Source organism: Ammospiza caudacuta, chromosome 18, assembly GCF_027887145.1.
Source record: "Ammospiza caudacuta isolate bAmmCau1 chromosome 18, bAmmCau1.pri, whole genome shotgun sequence".
Classification (NCBI taxonomy): Eukaryota; Metazoa; Chordata; class Aves; order Passeriformes; family Passerellidae; genus Ammospiza; species Ammospiza caudacuta.
In genome coordinates this window covers 14,879,199-14,899,841 of record NC_080610.1, presented here as the reverse complement: position 1 = coordinate 14,899,841, position 20,643 = coordinate 14,879,199, and the positions used below count along the sequence as shown (strand labels likewise).

Below are 20,643 nucleotides of genomic sequence, written 5' to 3'. Positions count from 1 at the left end.
TAAAAATTCTCCTTGTGGGTCACATGTCCATAACTGTGATGTTTTATTGGAACCAGAACAAGTTATTGTTTGCCTCTTGCTTATTCTTTTCATGCTCTTATATTCTCTCATTTCTTTTTACAGATATTTTTGGTACTGTGAAATATTACTATCGTTATTATTTGTATGACCCATAAAATGAATTTTCACAACCTAATCTTGCCCAGTTCATCAAACTGGTCATACCATTTCCTTGTTCCTTTCCTTTTGTATTCCACTTCCTAAATCCATGAGTAGCAGAATAAGCACTGGGAAAAAAATAAACAAACAACAAAACCCCAACAAAACAAAGCGGAAAAACAAAAACAAACCACGGACAGTTTGGCAAATTTCTTTCCCTGATTATAAAAACTGCCTCATCGTTTCTCCTGGCGATCCCTTCCCCTCCCCTTCGTCCCAATATATACTGTAGAACTGAAGGCATCAAGGTGTGGTCAAACCCAAAAAAAACACCCCAGCAGGGAGCTACGCTTTGTCTTTGAACTTCCCCACGTAGTTTCTGATCTCTTTGGAGTCGCCCAGCTCCATGTCCTGGCACACCCACTTAATGTCATCGTCGTGGCTGCCGAGGATGGAGTTGACGGTGGGGCAGCCGTCGTCGGGCGGGATGGTGGTGAACGTGGTGAACTTCACCCGCTTCCTCTTGGACGTGGGCGAGTGCAAAGGCTCCACCTTGTGCTCCTTGCCCAGCCTCCCCCCCGGGTCCGCAGCCCTGTGCAGCTGGCTCTGAGCGTTCTTCGGGGCGCTGCCGTTCAGCAGCTGGTTGCTCTCGTCGGCGCCCGAGCCGCGGTCGATGATGGTGGTGTGCTCGTCCTGCTGGGGCGACGCGTCCGCCGCGTTCTCCAGCAGCTCGGCCTCGTTGCCCAGCCACACCCAGTCGTGGGAGTGCGTCATGGTGCTCTGTCCTTCCACCAGCACCTGCTTGTGGCGGTACTTGAGCGCAAACGTTGCACAGTTGATGAGGAACACCAGGATGGCCAGGCAGAAGACGCCCAGCAGGGCGTACATGCCGATCTCCAGGTCGCTGAGCCCGCGGGGTGTCTGCACCAGGTCGTTGTCCTCCATGCCAGCACCTCCTTTGGGCAGGTCCACCTGGGCGGGGAAGTTGGTGAAGTCGATGGGGATGTTCTGCAGCTGGCTGTCGTCCGAGAGCTTGCCGCCGTCCGGGCGGTTGTTTTTGACGACTTTGTTTTTGAGGACGGACTTGGCCGTGGTGCTGGCCTTCCTGAGGGGCCCCTCGGGGTCCCTGTCGGCCGAGGAGCCGCCGTGGTAGCGCCCGTCGTGCCCCGGCTCCGGGCCCTTGTGGCGCCGGTCGCTGGCGCGGTTCTCGATCTCGTCGGCGTCGTAGTCGCCGCCCGCCTCGGCGTCCGCGTCGTTCTGCCCGAACTTCACCCTGATGCTGCCGCTGCCCACGGCCAGCACGCTCTTCCTCTTGGACTTCTGGCACGCCTCGGAGATCATCATGTCCACCTTGACCAGCGCGCCCTGGCCCTCGCCCTCGGCCGCCACCACGGGCCACCGCAGGGCAGGGCTCTGGTGCACGGACACCACGGCCTCGTCCAGGGACACCGCCGACAGCCAGAAGTCCTTGGGGTCGTAGATGTCCAGAGGGGTGACAGAGCTGTCACTGAACTGGATCCAGGTGCTTACCACGGCTTCCTGCAAGGACAGGGACGTGGTTAAACACAGGCCTCTATCACAGACATATTTTATGAAAAAATCCTTTCGTTAGGATTTTTTCTCCTGAGAAGCCTCAGAAATGAAATGTAAACAATGGTTATCTGCTGCTGTGGAATGCAACAGGTGGATCTTTGATTGGTCTATGTGAGGTGTTTCTACTTGATGACCAATCAGAGGTCCAGCTGTGTTGGGACTCTGGTCAGTCACAAGATTTTATTATCATTCCATTTCTTTCTTTTCTAGCCTTCTGATAAAATCCTTTCTTCTATTCTTTTAGTATACTTTTAACATAATATTTTCTTTTAACATAATATTTTCTTTTAATATAATATATATAATAAAATAATAAATCAGCCTCCTGGAACATGGAGTCAAGATTCTCATCTCTTCCCTCATCCTAGGACCCCTGTGAGCACCACCACAGGCCTGCAGTAAATCAGCCCAGCCCGCTGCAGCCCATCCATCTCCCAGCTGGAGGAAATGGGACACAGCAACTCTGCACTGCATTTAAAGCAAACCAAGCCTCGACTGATGGGGCACAAAACTGGTCACATTTGTCACTAAGGGTTCCACTGTTACTCTCCCTGCAAATGTTGTGCACAAGGACGTAGAAAATAATTGATACAAGATGTCTTTATTACCCAAGCGCCCATTAGCAAGGTACAATTTTACAAGCTCTGTAAGGAAAGTCATTCCTGTGGTACAAAAGCCAAAAGAGGCAAATCACAGAAATTACCAGAGGCACTTGACAGAACACTTATTTCCCTCATGTAACACATGCACAGGTGTCATGGGGAGCTGTCAAATTAAGGCATAAGGATCTTAGCAGGAGTAAGGAGCTACCACAGCATCTTGGAAATGGCTGGAGCAGAAGATTCATCTGAAAGAAAAACCTCACAGAACAATTGCCATTTTGCTGGAGAAAGGCTTGTTTTAAGCAAAACACACTTTATCCTTGAGATAATTAAAAAGCCCACCAAATTTCTGTGTCAAGAAGAGGAAGATGGGGATTCTGGCATGATGTCTGCAATAAAAATACAAATGGCCTGGATTTAATTGGCCTGTCTTTGTGCTCTGCAGGTAGCACTGGCAGAAGTCATCATTAGAAGCAAACACAAAGCCAGAGGTCAGCTCTCTGCCATGTGAAATCCCACCCAGATGACACAGATATTTACTTCTCCAGATCTCAATAGCTTTCTTTGCAGGGCATTTCTTTAATTTTTCATTTGTTCTGTGCCTTGCCTGCGTAGCCAGCAGACGGCCAGGCAGATTGCCAGAGTGCAACTTCCCACAAACTGAAGTTCTTTCCTTCCCACACTTCAACCACAAATGGCTCTAATAACTTCACCCTTGGGTACATCAGAACAACTGGGCTGAAAAACCAGCTCTGGGGAAAAACATTGCCACCCTGTTAATGTCCACTCATAATACAAATTTACAACTTAATATGGTATTCAATTGGCTGCAATTTGTTATGCTATGGTTATAAACAAAGAGAATTGCTGCCCTTCCAGTTGAATTTAAAGCTGTTCAGTGAAAACAGCAAGGGGCATTTAGCTGGGCAGAAGGTTGGGCCATACTGAATATTTGATTTCCAAAGCACTATCAGCAAGTACTTGAGAGACTGAAAGAAGAAAAATAAATTGTGGCACAACAGGAAAGAAGGCAGAGTTCTTGGTGATTCAAATTTACTTCAAAGAGCTGAAACGGAGCCAGGGTAGCTCAGAAGCTGGGAAGGGTGAACTGCAGAAGGAAATTAAAACATCTGATCCTTCATTAGAGAAACAACCCTGAAATGAGTGAACAAACACAAAGCTGCAGGGCACGGCTCGAATTTCTATCACAGAAATCTATAGCAGAGCAACCCCAGTCAGAGGAGAGCAAAGGGGTTTTTAATGGGTATGGGCAGAGAGAAAAGGATTCACCTCCTCAGGCAATCCAGCATGCTGCTGCCTCCCTTCTCCCCACAACAAAGGTCAGCTCATGTGCCACTGGGGAAGGCACGCTGTGCCAGGAAAACACCAGCATCACTTCCAGCCCACCACCACTGCCTGCCACCGTGCCCTCCTCTGGAGAGCAGGAGAGAAAATAAATTCCTGCAGGATTTTGTTCAGGTGGGGCTGGAAAGGTTGGCACCTGTGCCCCTGCCCAGCTGGGAACAGGCACAGCTCCACACCCTACCATGGACTCACCTCACTGAACCCTTTCTGCATTGGGACAAAGTTACCACCAACTTCAAAGCAACTTTTATTCTTTATGCCACTGCTCTACAAATCTGCATTTCTGGTTTTATGAAGCAGAGACAGAGAAAAATGGGATGGCAGTCAGCTGAAATTTGCAGGCACACTTTGTGATTTACTGTAGGTAACAGAGGTGTGCACTGGCTTAGCCATTATTTTCTACCAGCACTGACATTTTTTATTTCCAAGAGAACATTTCTTCATAGGAGGAACCAATTTTTTTCTCAAAACAACATTGTCATGCCTGTACTACGGACAACATTAATTAAAAGGGAAAGAAAACAAATGAGAGAAAGAGGGAGAGAGTTTAAAATCCTGCCCAAATATGTTGGATCAGACCAAATATTCTATTTGGCAAGAGATCATTTCCTCTCATTCACATCATTAAAGGAAAGCCAAAGGCAGGGCACGGAAGTGAATTTCCCAAATGATTATAAATTCTGAGAAGCTAAAAAGAAAAGAAGAGAGAAAAAGGAAATGATTTAGTGCCGTGTCCTTCAAGGAGCTGTTTCTGCAAATCCTGTGTACCACATCAATAAATCCCCTCCAAATCTCTGACAAGGTCCCTCCAGTTACTCTCAGAAGATGAAGATGGATGGGAGCCTTCTCACCTGCCAAGCTGCTGCCCCTCGTCTCCTGCCCCCAACACTGAGGTGACAAATGCTTGTGCCCTTTAATTACCAAGCACAAACAAAGGGTGTGAGGGATTAGCTTGCTTTCCAGCCTTTATTTCCCTCCCTTTTCCTCTCTCACACACTCAGAGTGACCACAGGGACACATCAGTGCCAGCGCTCCCCACAGAGCAGGAGGATCTCAGTGCTGAGATGTGGAGTCAGAGATTGCTCATCAAGTCATGCTAATGACAGCAAAATCCAGCCCAGAGATGTAGAAACTGCTTCCCACAACACTGTTGATCACCACCAGGCTTTCCTTAAGCACACAAAAACCTTCATCAAGACATTTTTTGTCTAAACTTTCCCTTGTGCCTTTGCTGCTCTCTTCCCCCACCACAGGTGAATTTTCAGCTCTTGGTCTGTGGCAGTTCCACCACTTTTCCTGGCCTTGAATTACATTGTGGCTTATCAGTCCAAAGATACCATTTGATAAATCTTCTTGGATAAACTGGTTGCATTTTAGAGAATTCTGCTGCTTAGAAACACACATTGGGATATTTGATTTTATTCCATGCTCAGAATAAAGCAGCCATTTAATGGTCTCCATTCACTATAGCACAAATAAAAGTATTTGTGAGTAAGCCCTCAATTGCTGGGGTCAGCTGCAAGGGTCCTGGAGTGAGGCAGGACAGCAGAGGGAAGAAATGGTTGGCTCTGCAGAAAAAAAAATACATCCCTCCCTCAATAAAGGCAAAGGAATATTGTTCTCAGCAGCTTCTGCTGGGCCAGCTCTGATTGCTCTGTCTGGGGACTTGGATGCTGGAATGATTTCCCTAGCAATTTTATCACATGAAATATCAAAGTATTACTTGTGCATTTATTTTTAAGCCCGTGGCTTGTGTAGTAAAAAATTGGACTTGATCGTTATGATGTGGAAATGAAAGCAGCCAAGATTCAGATCTTAATTCAAACCATGCATTCCCCCACTGTGGGTTTCTCTCTCTCCTTTTTGTCCAATCTGCTCATGTGACATTCCAGTGGGAATTTGCTTGTATTTGCAGGGGAAGAATTCAGATTCTTATCCAACAATGCATCCCTTCTCCCCTTCCCATGCTGCTGAATTCCTTTGTCATTCCTGTGAGCCACTCCATTGCTCTGTCAGCTTAAAGCAGATATAAATACAGTCTGGGTGTAACTCACACTGCCAGGATGGGGCAATGAACCCACACCACAACAATACTGCTAATATCTGTTATAAGATATAAATACAGTCTGGGTGTAACTCACACTGCCAGGATGGGGCAATGAACCCACACCACAACAATACTGCTAATATCTGTTATAAGATATAAATACAGTCTGGGTGTAACTCACACTGCCAGGATGGAGCAATGAACCCACACCATGACAATCCTGCTAATGTCTGTTCTGAACTGTGAGGGCTCAGTGAATTCTCAGGAAGGCCAGGAGCTGAAGCAGACCATCCAGAAGGCAGGGCCAGGACAATGATCCACCCTGTTCTGCTGCCCAGGGATGTTCTCCCATTCCCAGAGAATGAGAGCAGAGCCAGGGCTGGAGCAGGACTGCACCTGGGGAACACCAGAACTTGCCTTTGACAAAGCACCAACACTGCTCTTTTTCCCTGAGAAAGTGTCTGCAGCTCCCCAGGAGCACTGAGAGATACTTTAATGCACAGAACTGTTTATTGAAGGCTTTTTTCTCCTTTCTTCACTGACCCATTTCAGTTGCTCAGCCCCCATGCAATACCCTACAGTGACAAAAAGCTGGATATGACTGTGAGTTCCCCTGCAGAGCCAGCTGAGCTTTGAGAGTCCTTGAAGCTCACTTAGATCAGAAAACATTTAAACACTGTAGGTTTTCTTTTGTTTACATTTTGGAGAAGCCTTCAGGATGACAGTGTTGATTTAACAACCATCAGCAAGCCAAATGCAGCAGCCTTCTACCTGAGCAGATGGCCTCCAGAAATAGATAACTCACAGCTAGAGTTTCCAAATTTTAAGAAGGCACTTCATCTTTGATATTTAAAAGTTGGTCAACCCGTGTCTATTTTTAGGCACCTAAATCACTGATCCACTTTTCAGTGCCAATGAGCTCCCCATTGATTAAAAAATAATACATGGGCTCAGCATCCCTCAAGGTCACCTTGCCACAGCAGGTAATTAGCTGCTCAGCTATAGATAAAGGTATCTAACTTAAAGCTTCCAAGGTGAAAAAACATTGGCTTATCCTCTTTAGAGAGCTTTGTACTTATGGAGAAACTGCCAAATTTCAGGGCTTGTGCTTTGGCTGCTTTGTGCTGTGTGTGCAGACAAGGTGTGGTCATTAGAACTGAGGTAATCCACTCATTATGGTCACTGAAAAAAGCCACAGCAAAAATGCTGCATTTTTGTTTTCCAGTTGCATCAGTAAGGTTGCATGAGTTATCTGGGGTTTTTATAAACTTGCCTGAGAGGAAAAGACACACTTAAGTAATGAAGAACTCACAATGTTCAAGTACAGGCTTAGTTCTGGGCTGTCTCCTTGGAAAAAACCCTCTTTCAAAAGGGCTTGATTTTCAGCAAACACTCAGCATTTGCCTTCACAATTCCAGCTCAGTCAGGATCTCAGCTGATGCACTCCAAATCATGAGTCACTTCTTGCAAAATTTAGCCACAAACATTTCCACATTTGCATTAATTTTTCTAAGGGAAAGTGACTTAAATGTTATATCCTTCATTCAAGCTGCAATGAAAGGAAAAGATGTCTGTGACTGTATAGGTCACTCCTACACCATTTCCTTCCACTTATTTCCCAGTGTGAAATCTATTCCTGTCTGGTTTTGGTGATGGAGATACCCTGCTCACAACCAGGGCCTGACTTCTGCATCAGAAATGTGTCACCCTCAGCAACCTGAGACTGTCCTGCAGGGAACAGCAGCCTAAACCAAACACTTCACCAAAATAATTTAACAGCTCAGATGATGGGAAAAATAATTTCAGCCCAAATCACATTTACACGTTCTGACTGTTCTGTATGCCTTCCTAACGTGCCAGTTTCAGCGACACGCAGTGACATGTCACATCACATTGCCACGCCATAGGCAACAGGAGGTGGCACAGGGGGCACCCCGGCATCATCTGCCATAACCTGGTGCTGACAAATGTCTCTGCATACTCAGGACAGACCATCCATAAACCACAGAGGCTGACATGGCACTGGGCAGCCTCTCCAGACCCACAGGCTCTTCTGTCTGCAATCAGAGCCACAATTCCTCCAGTGCTGCTGCAGGACTGGTGCTGCTCTGGCCCACAGGACAGGACTGGCTCAGGAGGGCTCCAGTTTTTGTTTCACAGGCTTTGTCTGAAGACAGGATGCCAGATGTGGTTTCTAAGCCCCGAAGAAGGGTACAAATGGGTTAATTACATAAGATTCTTATGTTTACAGGATGCAACAAATGGAACAGATGGGCACCGTGTCCTTCTAGCTTGGACATTTCCCTGTCACTAAGTTATAAAACAAACTAGATTTTTTTTATGTTCCAGAAAATTAGGTAGCAATAATCATGAAAACGGGCCATAAAACTTGACTTGAGATCTCCCTATCTATGGGAGAGGAAAAATGCAGTAGCTGTGGACAGATTTAATTGTGTGGTCCCCAGTCCCAACCCTCAAACCAACTGACCACGGAAAGATGTTCCAGTGCTGACCCTTGGGTTTATTCTGGGCCAGAGTGAGTGTTTGCCTTGACCTGCTGGTGTTCTCCAATCTTCTTTTCCACAGAGGTTGTGACCTAGACAAGCTGTTTGAAAGACCCCCTTTAGAGAGATGGGAATTTGCTGGCTTAAATAAGATCAGCACATGAACTAGATGATGAATTCCCCAAAATCCACATGAAAAATAAAAGGAAAGATGAGCCTGGCAGTGTGTCATGGCTCCAGGAGGGAAAAAGAAATGGATGTGGCCATCTTCTGCTTTTTACAACTCTTGAAGATATTGAATTGTGACACACAGAGCTCTGTGCTCTCCAGAGCAGAAACAAAGGGCATGCTCACGGACCAGGATCACTGTCCAAAATCTGTCTGTGCAGTGAAAACAACACAGGTTCATTAGCTAAAGAAAGTATTAAAACTGTGAACAGCATAAACTTCAGTGCAGTTAGGACTTTTACTGCAGACTGAAGTCCCTGTTGGAAGGGAAGAAATGACAAAGCAATTCCAGAGTATCTGTAGGGAAAAGAAACTAACATGCAAACAGACTGCCCCTGAAGTTTAAATCCTAAACTGGCTGTGAATTCTCATCTGTGCTTCACACTGATAAGTCCTGCCCCACCCCAGAAGGCAAACCCAGTAAATCCAGAGGGCACATCACCTGCTTGGGAGTGTGAAGCAGCTCCTGGGCCACGGCTGTGGCCACGATGGCCCTGCTGGTGGCTGCACTGGGCTGCAGGAAGAGAGACAGCCCAGACACCAGCTGCACCCCGAGGTCTGTGATGGTCACTTTGTCATCCAGCACAGTCACTGTCTTCTCTGCCAGGATGGAGTCAGACAGAGGAGACAGAACCTTTGGAGAAACACAGAAGAATCAATTTAGGAAAAGGCTGATCAACTGATAAAACCTTTCCTAAGGTCATCGTGCCTCCTTGTCTCCAAAGCTTTATGCACAGAAAGGAGGAGCACAGGAAAGGCAGTCTGATTTCATTAGCAGGGTCAGAAAACCTCAGTGGAGAGGCTGTGGCTGAGAACCATCCCAGAGTGGGAGCTGTCCTGTCCCAGTTGTGTTATTTGCATTATTTCACCACGAGAGTGGAATTAAAATTCTCTTCTCCTGTTACTCTGTCTTCCCATGTGGATGAGCTCATTAAACCTCCCAGCTGCTCCAAAGGGGGTTACCAGCCTAGGATTTGTCTTTCCTTTCTTGGCTTGGAAATTCTGTTCCTCCAGCTTTTTCTGTTTCTGATGGAACAGCAAGACAGTGAAATATCCCTCCCTTAGCTGAAACTAAGGGCCATGCTGCTCTCGTCAGGAACCACAGATAGCCAGCTCATACACACGCTGTCCTCCCCACCTCCCTCATAGCCGCACAGATCAGCTCTATCACCCTTTATGCCCTGGTTTGGTCAGGATTGCCATGTGCAACCCCACAGATGAGCTGTGGGGCACGGCAGGAGCGGCACACAGCCCACCCCAGCCCTGCCCAGGCTGTACCTGCATGGTGGTCATGCCCACTTCCCGGCCGACCAGGATCCTGCCCTCCTGCAGCCTGGCAATGTGGGGATCCTCCAGCTTCATGAAGTCCCTGACCAGGTCCGTGATGTCAAAGTGCCAGTCGGAGCCCAGCAGGTAGCTCAGCTGTCCCCAGGGCCCCGAGTCCTCGGCCACGAACTGGGTGAGCACCCTGACCATGGCGTGCTGGTACTGCAGGGTGCAGCCCCTGCCCCTGCGCTCGTCCTCGTCCTCGTCGTCGCTGTCCCGCGTGGGCCTGGGGCAGGAGAGAGCACAGCGTGGAGAAACGCTCCCAAAACATCACTGAACATAACACTGGGGTGATAATGGACAGTGCCCCTCAAACACAGCCCTCCCTTCTGCATCTCTGGACCATGGATGCCCACCTCACGTGATGAAGGACCCCACAACGGCCCCGTGCCACCTTTTCATCTGTGCATCCCAACACCACCTCTGCCAGGGCACCTTACCAGAGTCCCACACTGTGTTTTGCTGCCCAAGACAGACACATGCACAGAAGCAGAACTCCCACAGCTTTTACAGCTTTATTGGATCTGCAGATGCCCAGTGCAAAGCTGTGCCAGTACTGCTGCTCCTCAGGGGAAGAGGCAGCACTTTGGGAGCATTCCTTTCACAAATCACACAAGAAATGCAGTGACTCCAGCCCACCTTTTGTTGGAAACCACGGGGACTCTCCAGCCTTTGATCTGGCTGAGCTCAGTGTCAGAAATGTCGATCTGGAGGGGCAGGCGTGGCACCCACACCGTCATCTGCAGGGGGGCACTCAGGTACTGGTAGGTGAAGTTCACCAGGGCGTTCACCTTGCCTTTCATCTCCTTGCCGTTGACAAAAACATAGTCACACCTGTCAGACACCTGAGAGGGGGAGAGAGGGGAGGAGAAAAGGTGATCAGTGTGACAAAATGCGCTCCAAGTGCCACCCTGGCAGCTCAACCCCAAACAAACAGAGGCTCCCCTGTTTATGCACGTTCACGATGGCCTGGTGCAGTGGGAGCAGCTGAACACCAAACACCTCCCTGGCTCAGGACACAGTGTGCTGGAGATGCCCAAGGGCTGCATGCTGTTTATGAAGCTTGCAGTTGATTTTCTGCCATGCAGCGAGCTCCAAACTGATGGCAGAGCTGGGGAATCCTTAATGAGCAAAGCTCTTCCCAGCTTGGTCAAGAGGAACCCAGCAGACCCAGACTGGGCTCCACAGGGGCAAGCAGCCAAAGCTCTGCCCTGAACACGACCTCCACCAGGGGTGATGCTGCTTTCCCCACTGGCTCTGCAGTAGATTTCACCCACTGAAGAGTAACAGAAGTCATTTCCTCTGCAATAAACATTATCTGTTTGTAAATGTTTACATTTTGATTAAAGCTGTAAAGTATTTCTAAACACTACAGTAGATTTATCATTAATATGTAAATGCTGTCCTGGAATATAAGCAAGCATTATCATAGCCATGTAAGAGTTATATCAGTAATCACTTCTTTAATCAGTGTTGTAATTTACAGACCATTGAGTTTTCTCATTTATTATGTTACTGAGTACCAGTGATAAAATCACTCCTGGATATATAAATCATTAAGAGAGATGCAGATAGTATGAAGTGACTCCATGTGATAAAGTCATTGTCATTTCTATTCCTAAAGGTGTCATAAATGTCTGGGGAAATCCAGTGGCACATTAATCATACATTAAGTGGTGAGCAATGGGAGCTGTTACATTACTAAATGAGCTGGTATGTCTGCAGAAATTACCAGCAAAGCCAGCAGATCCCAGCTCCTGCTCTTGCTCCCATCCTGTCAGAATTCTATTTCATCACCCCTAACGAGCATGGATAATGGTGGAAATGCTTCTCCCACCTGAACATGTATTTATATTATCATCTGCTCCCTTCCACCCATTCCCAGCACCTTTTTATTCAAATGAGGATTATCAGCTGGCAGTGCTGGTTCCCCAGACTAACCAGTTATTCAGGCAGGCTTGGCTACACTGCCTGGATCTGTTCTCCTGGATGGAAACACAGGGCTGCTGGGGACAGCCAAAGGCAATGGCACATGGAGCCATGGAGGAAGGATAGAAAGCAGATTTTTAAAAAAAATGTGTCATATTAGAACCCAAATATTTTTTTTAATTAAAAAGGTATATTTGTTGAAGAGTTTTTGACAGACAGAAGTGCTTTTCTGTTTTCCTCCAGGCTTTTGCCAACATTCTGGAAGGTCAGCGAGCAGTGCAGGGACAATCCCTCAGCTCTGGGTCCTGCCACTCCAGGCCAAGAAGGTTTCTAACAGTGGCTGGAGACTGTGAGCCCTGATGTGTCTCTCATCTCCTGTAGTATTTATGCTTTACTATGAAAACATCCTCCCTCTGAAAGTGCTTTTTATCTCTGCCATCAGAAGAAGTGAGCAATGATGAAGGGAAAGCCTGCTCAGCCACCACCTTTAAGTGATTGGGTTTTTTCTTTCCTGCTTAGCAGATCAGCAAGAAGTTTTGCATTTTAAAGAGCTCTCTGATGCTATTTCAGCAGTTTCTTTCATTATTAAGCTGCATTCAGCTACTTTTCCCTTTTTTCTATTTTCCTAGCTTCTTTCTCCAGATTAAAACTAAAATAAAGAAGCAGACAGCAAAGCCAGGGCTAAGCACAGTTCCCGGGAGGCCTCCTCTTTGTCTTTTCCCTGGCATTATATTTTTGTGCCCCCTTGTAACAAAGGCCATTGCCTTTCCAGATGACTTGGACAGATTCTCTCTGCAACAAATCACATTTTATTGAGCTGACAGAGGAAACTGCTGCCTGGAAATGAAGAGAGCCCCTCCTGGATGGTACCTGTGGCACTCTGATCTGGAGAGGCAATCACAGATGGGCTGCAGTGAATGTAAAGGACATTTCTGGAACTGTCACCAGGCCAGTGCAGAACCCCTGGGTGTCCCTTCACCTCCCCATTGCAGATGAAGCTTTGATCCCACCCTGGCTCTGTCCTGCAGGAGCTGCTGGAGGTCACACAAAGGGTGTGACAAGGACACACAGCCAGGCAGGGGCTGCTGGCACCTCTGGGGAACACTGGGTTTGCCAGGTTAAATCCCACTACAGACTCCTGAGAAATCTCCCCTCAATTACAGGCAGTTTTAGAGAGACAAATTTCACGTCAAACACAGGCTAAGGGATCTTTCCTGTCAAAGGATGGAGAACTCAAGGCACTGGTTTGGGTCTGTGGTACACAGGAGTGGAAAGGATGACAACTGTAAAACCTAAAATTAAATGAGTGGTTGCTCATGTGAGCCTGCTCTAGTCCAAGCTGCTTTATTCTCCAGTGGTTTTCACCTCTGGAGATCCCAGCCCAGTTCAGAAGGACAGAAAGAGAAGTTTTCAATGCAGCAATGCTCTCAGGTTTATGGAGACTGACAAACTGGGAAGCATCAGTGCATTTTCTAGGTGGCTGTGTGGTTTTAGGACTGAAATGGGGAGATGTGGTTACAGTGGATGTCCCGCTTGTATTCATCAGGTTCAGATCTTGCATTTTCGTCTGTAAACCCATTTACCCATTTCTGTTATACTGATGTAAATGTTGCTAACATATTCAAAGGTTACATAAATGTTTAAATATTTATGACAGCACTTCTGTGAGCAGAGAGCTTTTTCCAGTGCCTCTTACAGGAATCTCAATTTCAGTGAAAAAAAAAATAAAATTACAGGATAATCAGCAAAGAATAGTGGTGTTCAGCACTTTTCATCCTCGTGTTCAGCTCATGCCATCCCTCTGGCACACCAGGAAGGCACCTGGAGCCCATCAGGTCAGGCTCTGGGAGCAGCCACTCATTGCACTAAGGAGCACAGAGCACCAGGATCACTCATTCACACAGACTAACACGGCATTTACAGGAATTATTAGGCTGTGATAATTCCACATGCTTTGGATATTCGTGTCCTTGCTATAGAATTTCTCCCAAGATTTCTTTTTAACAAGGTGCTCTGCAGAAAGGGAATTACCCTCCAATAAATTCTCCAGGTTTTGAAAGAGGGACTCTGTGTGGCTGCCCAGCCTTGATTCCAATTAAACACCACGGTCTCACACAAAGGAAATCCTCTGCTACAGGAACATTAGGCTTCCTAAGAAGGATTTCAATGCCTGGCTGCATAATCCTGAATAATCAGTAACCTAGTGGAAAACTGAAGCTGTCTCAAGGCCCATGTACTCATTTTTTCAAATTAAACTCTTTAAGTCTGCTAAAAGTTAAAGCTTCAGACCTGAGCTCTTCCATGCTATTATTTACAGCTTTGTGGCCATGTCAGAGCAGCCTTGAATGGAAACCTCCATTGCAGGAGCTGCTAATTGCGCCAGTGGCTGCATTTCAGGGCCAGCCCTGGCTCCCAGGGATGCAGCTGAGGCTCAGGGGCTCAGGAGGGGCAGCCAGAGCTGCCTGCAGCAGCACAGGGCACACACAGCCCTGCAGCATGGCCAACCCGAGCACTGCAAGGGCTTGGTTTGCTCACATCAGTCCAAGAGCCCTTTCCACCTGTGACCCCCCAAAGAATGAGTCTGTTGGGTGGGACAGCTGAGAACAATTCCCAGCGTGGCACAGGGAGCAGGGCAGCACTGCCTGCATGGGCTGGTTTCAGCTGCACCCCTCAGAATGAGCAGCCTGCAGCTCTCAGAGGCACCCAGGGCTGGGGGCTGGAGGGGCTGGGTGCTGCTGGGAGCTGCACACCACAGAGTGGGGCCAGTGCTCAGGACAGATGACACAGATCCACCAGTAACACAGATCCACCAGTAACACAGATCCACCAGTAACACAGATCAGTAACACACACCCATCAGTAACACAGATCCACCAGTAACACAGACCCATCAGTAACACAGACCCATCAGTAACACAGATCAGTAACACAGACCCATCAGTAACACAGATCCATCAGTAACACAGATCCATCAGTAACACAGATCAGTAACACAGACCCGTCAGTAACACAGATCCATCAGTAACACAGATCCATCAGTAACACAGACCCGTCAGTAACACAGACCCGTCAGTAACACAGACCCACCAGTAACACAGATCCATCAGTAACACAGACCCATCAGTAACACAGATCAGTAACACAGACCCGTCAGTAACACAGATCCATCAGTAACACAGATCCATCAGTAACACAGACCCATCAGTAACACAGACCCGTCAGTAACACAGACCCATCCCAGAGTGGATCCAGCCCTCAGGCCAGGCTCCCAGCACCATTTGGCAGCACAAGGATGGAGCCCCAGCCCTGCAGAGCAGAGCTGGCTAACACCAGGGCTGTGCTCTGGGTGCACTCTGGGCTCTCTCTGCTGAGCAGGGGCTGCACTTTCAGTATCAGCAGCCAGATTAGCAAAACTAAGCAGAAAGCCCCCAAAGCAAGAGAGCTTTTCTCAGGGCAAAGGCTGTACATTATCTAGTCTCATTAGAGAGATTTCAGAGGCAGCCTTGCAGAGCAGCAGCAGTACATTTAACTAACTGAATATCATTCACCACGACAGAACAGAGAGTAAAAGGGGCACAGAATGCCAGCTGGGACTGGAGGGCATCTCTTTGCTCCCACACGCCCAGCTTCTGAGGCTGAGCTGTGCTGTGCTGAGCCACAGGAGCTCCTGCAGCTCCCATCATCACAGAACCCAAATCTGCCTTGCTCTGTGCACTCTCCAGTCAAGCAATTTCTGGAAATGGGGACAAACAGAGGGCTTGGCTCCTGCTCACTGGGGATGTGGCAGCCCACATTTGCAGCATGGCCCCAGATATCCGGCTTGGCAAGGCAGGATCCCAGGGTGGAATCACTTTTAATTCCATCTCACAGTTTGGGCAGTGGTTGTGCATTTCCATCACAGTGTTTGTCATTCCTTAAATCAGTGTGTATCCACAAGGCACAGATCCACAGTGAGTAAACTACAACCAGGGCAGAAAAGCAAAGCAGAACCAAACCATCCTGTCTTCTGACTGTGTCACTCAGGTCTGGAGCAAACTGACCATCCTCCCATCACACCTGGCACAGGACTGGTGTGGTTTCTCCCATTTCCTTTCCCAGACTTTGTGTTGGAGCTTTGGAGGTGATTCTGAAGCACTTTCTGTGGAACTCCAGGAGCTGTTGCTGTGATTTTTCACTTGGCTCTCCACCCCCAGTGCAGGCAGGCAGCTGGGCGATGGCACAAGAAAAGGGAGGGAAGTCTGCAAGGATATAGTTTAGCAGTTTCTGCAAGGATATAGTTTAGCAGTTTCTTCAGCTGCCCTTGAAATTCCTGCCTGTGATGTGATGGCAAGGCATTTACAGCTTCCATGGTGAATGTATCTCGGTCCATGCCCATTCTGAGTTTCAGTTTCCACAGAGGCAGGCTGCTGGGCTGGTGCTGCCCACTCCTGACAGAACAGCTCCTGTGGGAGCTCCAGCCACTGCTGCCCTGGTTATCTGCTGGCATCTGACAGAAGGGTGTGGTAAAGCTTCATTTCTATTAACTCCTCTCAAGTTCTGCTGCTCTGCTGAATACATTGATCCCAGAAATCACAGCACTATGGGAGTATGGAGGAGGGCAAGGAGGTGGAGGTTCCATTTGTTATCCTGTTCAGAATATAACATAGCACATTTGCCAGAAGAGAAACCTTCCAAGTCATGGGGCTTCAGAGCAGCAAAACAATGGCATTTCCATGCTGTGACTTTCTCCCCTGTTCTAAAGGTGTTCAGTTTGACACAGGTGACTCTGTGTTCACACAGCATCAGAAGGGAAGGAGGAGCCAACAGAGAAGCAGGTTGCTGGCCTGGACTCACAGAGATGCTGCTGTGTCACAGACATCTTTTATGAAAAATCCTTTCCTTAGGATTTTTCCTCCTGAGAAGCTGGGAGGCCTCAGGAACAAAATGCAAACAATGGTTACCTGCTGCTGTGGAATGCAACAGGTGCATCTGGGATTGGGCTCATGGGGCTGTTTCTAATTAATGGCCAATCACAGCCCAGCTGGCTCGGACTGTCTGAGACACAAACCTTTGTTATCATTCCTTTCTTAGCTTAGCTAGCCTTCTGATGAAACCTTTTCTTCTATTCTTTTAGTATAGTTTTAATGTAATATATGTCATAAAATAATCAATCAGCCTTCTGAAGCATGGAGTCAGATCCTCATCTCTTTCCTCACCCAAGAACCCCTGTGAGCCCTGTCACACTGCTGGCCTGCACTCACAGAGATGGAGCTGCTGCTGTGCCAGGGCTTTCGGGTTATTTGGAGTGTGGTCAGTGGGAACTGCACTGGAGCTCCTCAGCTGCTGAGCACAAACCTCAAACCCTCAGGGCAGGGGATGTTGTGTTCCTCGCACAGGAACCACACCTGTTCTGCAGGAGCCTGAGCAGGGTTTGCTCTGAGCAAAGGGCACAAAACACCAGCAAAAGCAGCAAAACCCACCTGAGCTGAGCAGATGGCAAGGAGCCCCTGCATGCAACTGCAATTGCCATTAATGCATCCAGACAGATGGATCCTATTGGTAAATTCCAGCTTGGCGAAATAAAATTTGGCTTTTGCTTCCTTTTTAGTGTCATAATAAATTTTGTGTCCACTTTTAAAAGGTTGGACCACTGTGTGAAGGTCTAGAGCACTCAAAGGCATTTAAAGTTCATGAAATCAGCTGTAAATTTGGAAATAAAGACTGGGAACTATGAGACAATAAAAGAAGTAAAAGGAGTAGCAGTCAGCACATTTAAACTGTGCATTGAGCTGCCCTGGGACCATGAGGATCACTCGGAAACTCTTCCCTGCTATTTGCAGATAGATCTTAAACTCAGATTTCCACTGGGTTCTGTCACTGAGAACAATGTAACTCAGCCCAAGTGAAGTAAAAATTCATATAAATAAGCTTTGAGCTGATGGCCAATTGCTGGGCAGGAGCATTACCTTTAAGCTCTTTACATGAACCACACAAAGGACATTTATTTGCTAACTAAATATTACAGGCCAAGTGCAGACAGGCACTGAGCATCTTCAGCTTCTGGCCTCAAACCTGCCAGGTTTGGCTGAACCCAAACTACCAGAAATTCCACACAACAAAAATATCTGCCTGAACCTCTAGATGATAATATGAGTAACTATTAAATAGCTCTCAATAGCTCTCATCAAAAACTCATTTTTTTCCCCTAAGTTTGTGGTTTAAGGTAATCTACAGGCTTTATATGAGCTGTAAATGCATTCACACAGCCCTTGTACCATGGGCTCTGCCCAAAAGACAAAATTTATGAAGACTGGATTTTATTTTTCAGCAGAAAGGTTACTCCCAACAAGGTCTCTACACCAGGATTTCACAGAGCAAGATATTTCTAAAGAATTGAACATAAAAGCTTGATGGAGAATTTCAAAATGAATTAAGGATGAAAGGCCTCTGTGCTCATTTGAAGCTTTCTGAGTGCTTTTTAAAATCTGAACCAATTGAAGATGTCAATTTGCCTTGAACCCCAAACCACTTCCCCACGTAAAGAAAGAAATTTTGTGGAAACAAGAACATTCTAGATGGAAAAAAATTTTTAAAAGCCTTTTCTCCTTAATGATGAGATGAGCAAAGCTTTTTGTTCCAAGCACTTCATTGAGCTGTGCTTTCCAGCCAGCTGTATGTTTTACAGCAGTGGGCACTCGTGCCACAGCCACATCCCTCCAGAGTTCTGCACATGTTCCAAACACACAGGAGGCACCTTCTCCCACCACGTGAGCAATTCCCAACCAGCCCTGAAGAGAGAGAAATTACACCTGAAAGTGTCCCTGCCTGATCCCAGTAAATGCTGTGTTAACCTCCAGTTATTTGTTCCACTTCAGCTCCAGAGTGCCCCAGGCAGGGGAGGCTCCTGAAGCCACTCAGAAAGTTCTGGTGCTGCAAACATCCTTGGAAGGAGCCCTTTTAGTGCAGGTAAATTATTTCTGCACAGAATAAGGGAGGCGCACAGCAGGGCCCCAAGTGCTAATCAAAGGACAGGGTGCTTCAGGAAAACATTGTTCCCAAACAAATGGCTGGAGAGCTGCAGCAGCCCAGGCTGTGCCTATTCCCAGGCTGTTTCCCTTTTCCCTGCGAAATGTGAAAGCCCAGGAGCCACTGGGTGGCAGGAACTTACTTTGATGACGTCCTCCCCGGAGGATTTGCACTCCACAGACTCAGAGATGTCTGTCACAGCACTGTTCTCCTCGATGGACACCACCTTGATGGGCACTGCCACCGTCCTGCCCGTCAGGATGGCCGTGTTCAGGATCTCCGTGTCCTGCACGAAACAAAGCACAGCACTGCTCACACCAGCCTGGCTGAAAATCTCCGTTCATTCCCGGAGAGCACAGCACTGCTCACACCAGCCTGGCTGAAAATCTCTGTTCATCCCCAGAGAGCACAGCACTGCTCACACCAGCTCTGGGGGCTGAAAATCTCTGTTCATCCCCAGAGAGCACAGCACTGCTCACACCAGCCTGGCTGAAAATCTCTGTTCATCCCCAGAGAGCACAGCACTGCTCACACCAGCTCTGGGGGCTGAAAATCTCCGTTCATCCCCAGAGAGCACAGCACTGCTCACACCAGCCTGGCTGAAAATCTCTGTTCATCCCCAGAGAGCACAGCACTGCTCACACCAGCCTGGCTGAAAATCTCTGTTCATCCCCAGAGAGCACAGCACTGCTCACACCAGCTCTGGGGGCTGAAAATCTCCGTTCATCCCCAGAGAGCACAGCACTGCTCAACCAGCCTGGCTGAAAATCTCCGTTCATCCCCAGAGAGCACAGCACTGCTCACACCAGCCTGGCTGAAAATCTCCGTTCATCCCCAGAGAGCACAGCACTGCTCACACCAGCCTGGCTGAAAATCTTAGTTCACTCCCAGAGAAGTGCAGCCTGGTGAAAGGCAATGAAACCCCAGCCCTGTCTGATCTACTAAATAAACACCCAGCACTGTTCAACAGCACCATTCTCTAAACTCAGGTCAGGCACACTCCACAGGTATCACCTGCTTTTCAGATATGAAGGGTTATTCCCAATATTCATCTTCCAACATGTGATTTCAGAGTTTTTACTAATGTAGGCTTGACTGGCAATCGCTTCTCAATCCTGACTTGACTGGCAATCACTTCTCAACCCTGCTCTTCATTTATCACTTTATAATACGAAGGCTTTTGATATCAGCTGCAGAAGAAAAGGGAAATGCTGTCCAGGAGGGACACCAAAAGGGGACAGCCTGACGCCTTAGGGTAAGGATAAAAGAGCCTCCAAAGTAAAAATGAATCCAAGCCCACTGCAGAGACGGGGCCTCTCCGTGAACTTTGTGTCTGGAACTGTTTCAAGATTATTTAATTTCCTCTGATATGGTCAATGAAGCAATGTAAGGAATCCAGGAGTCAGTGATGCTGTTAACTGCAGGGGAAATAACAAGGAAATTTGAAGTCTGAGCTGGGGCTGTGGCATATAAAAGCCTTTCCATGCACCATCGACCAGGCTGACACTTGGAACTCCTCAACTATGTCAGCATCACTGTATTCCCGAGATTCCCACGCAGGAAAAACTTCAAAGTTTTCTCCAACTTTTCAGCTTTCAATACAAAGTGAATAAAATATTCAGCAAATTCCTCAGCACTCAAGTCATGAGGACTGCAGCCACTGATGTCGACAGCAGCAAAATGGGGCACTGACACTGTTGATACTGTTTTCAATTCAAGTTCAGTGAGTCTGAAATTTAGGTCACATTTCCTTTTCATCTGGCACCTTGTTATTTCTCAGGTTCTCCTGCAGCTCTCTTAAGAAATCCCATGAAACTTAAAAGGAGATGCTAAAAAGGAATGTTGACTGTTCCAGAAAGGGAAGAACCCTGAATGATTCCTACTG

The 20,643-nt window shown here is 47.5% G+C and overlaps 1 protein-coding gene across 1 annotated transcript in view; it reads right to left on the bottom strand.

The window, feature by feature from the left end:
• Positions 1 to 504: 504 nt before the first annotated feature.
• TMEM132C (transmembrane protein 132C) overlaps positions 505 to 20,643 on the bottom strand; it is a 111,062-nt gene continuing 90,923 nt past the window's right edge. Inside the window, exons 4-8 of the mRNA XM_058816851.1 lie at positions 18,901 to 19,044; positions 10,464 to 10,669; positions 9,777 to 10,050; positions 8,941 to 9,132; positions 505 to 1,698 (exon numbers count right to left, since the gene is read on the bottom strand). Of these exons, the coding sequence (XP_058672834.1) occupies positions 505 to 1,698; positions 8,941 to 9,132; positions 9,777 to 10,050; positions 10,464 to 10,669; positions 18,901 to 19,044 (2,010 nt within the window). The remainder of the gene's footprint in view (positions 1,699 to 8,940; positions 9,133 to 9,776; positions 10,051 to 10,463; positions 10,670 to 18,900; positions 19,045 to 20,643) is intronic.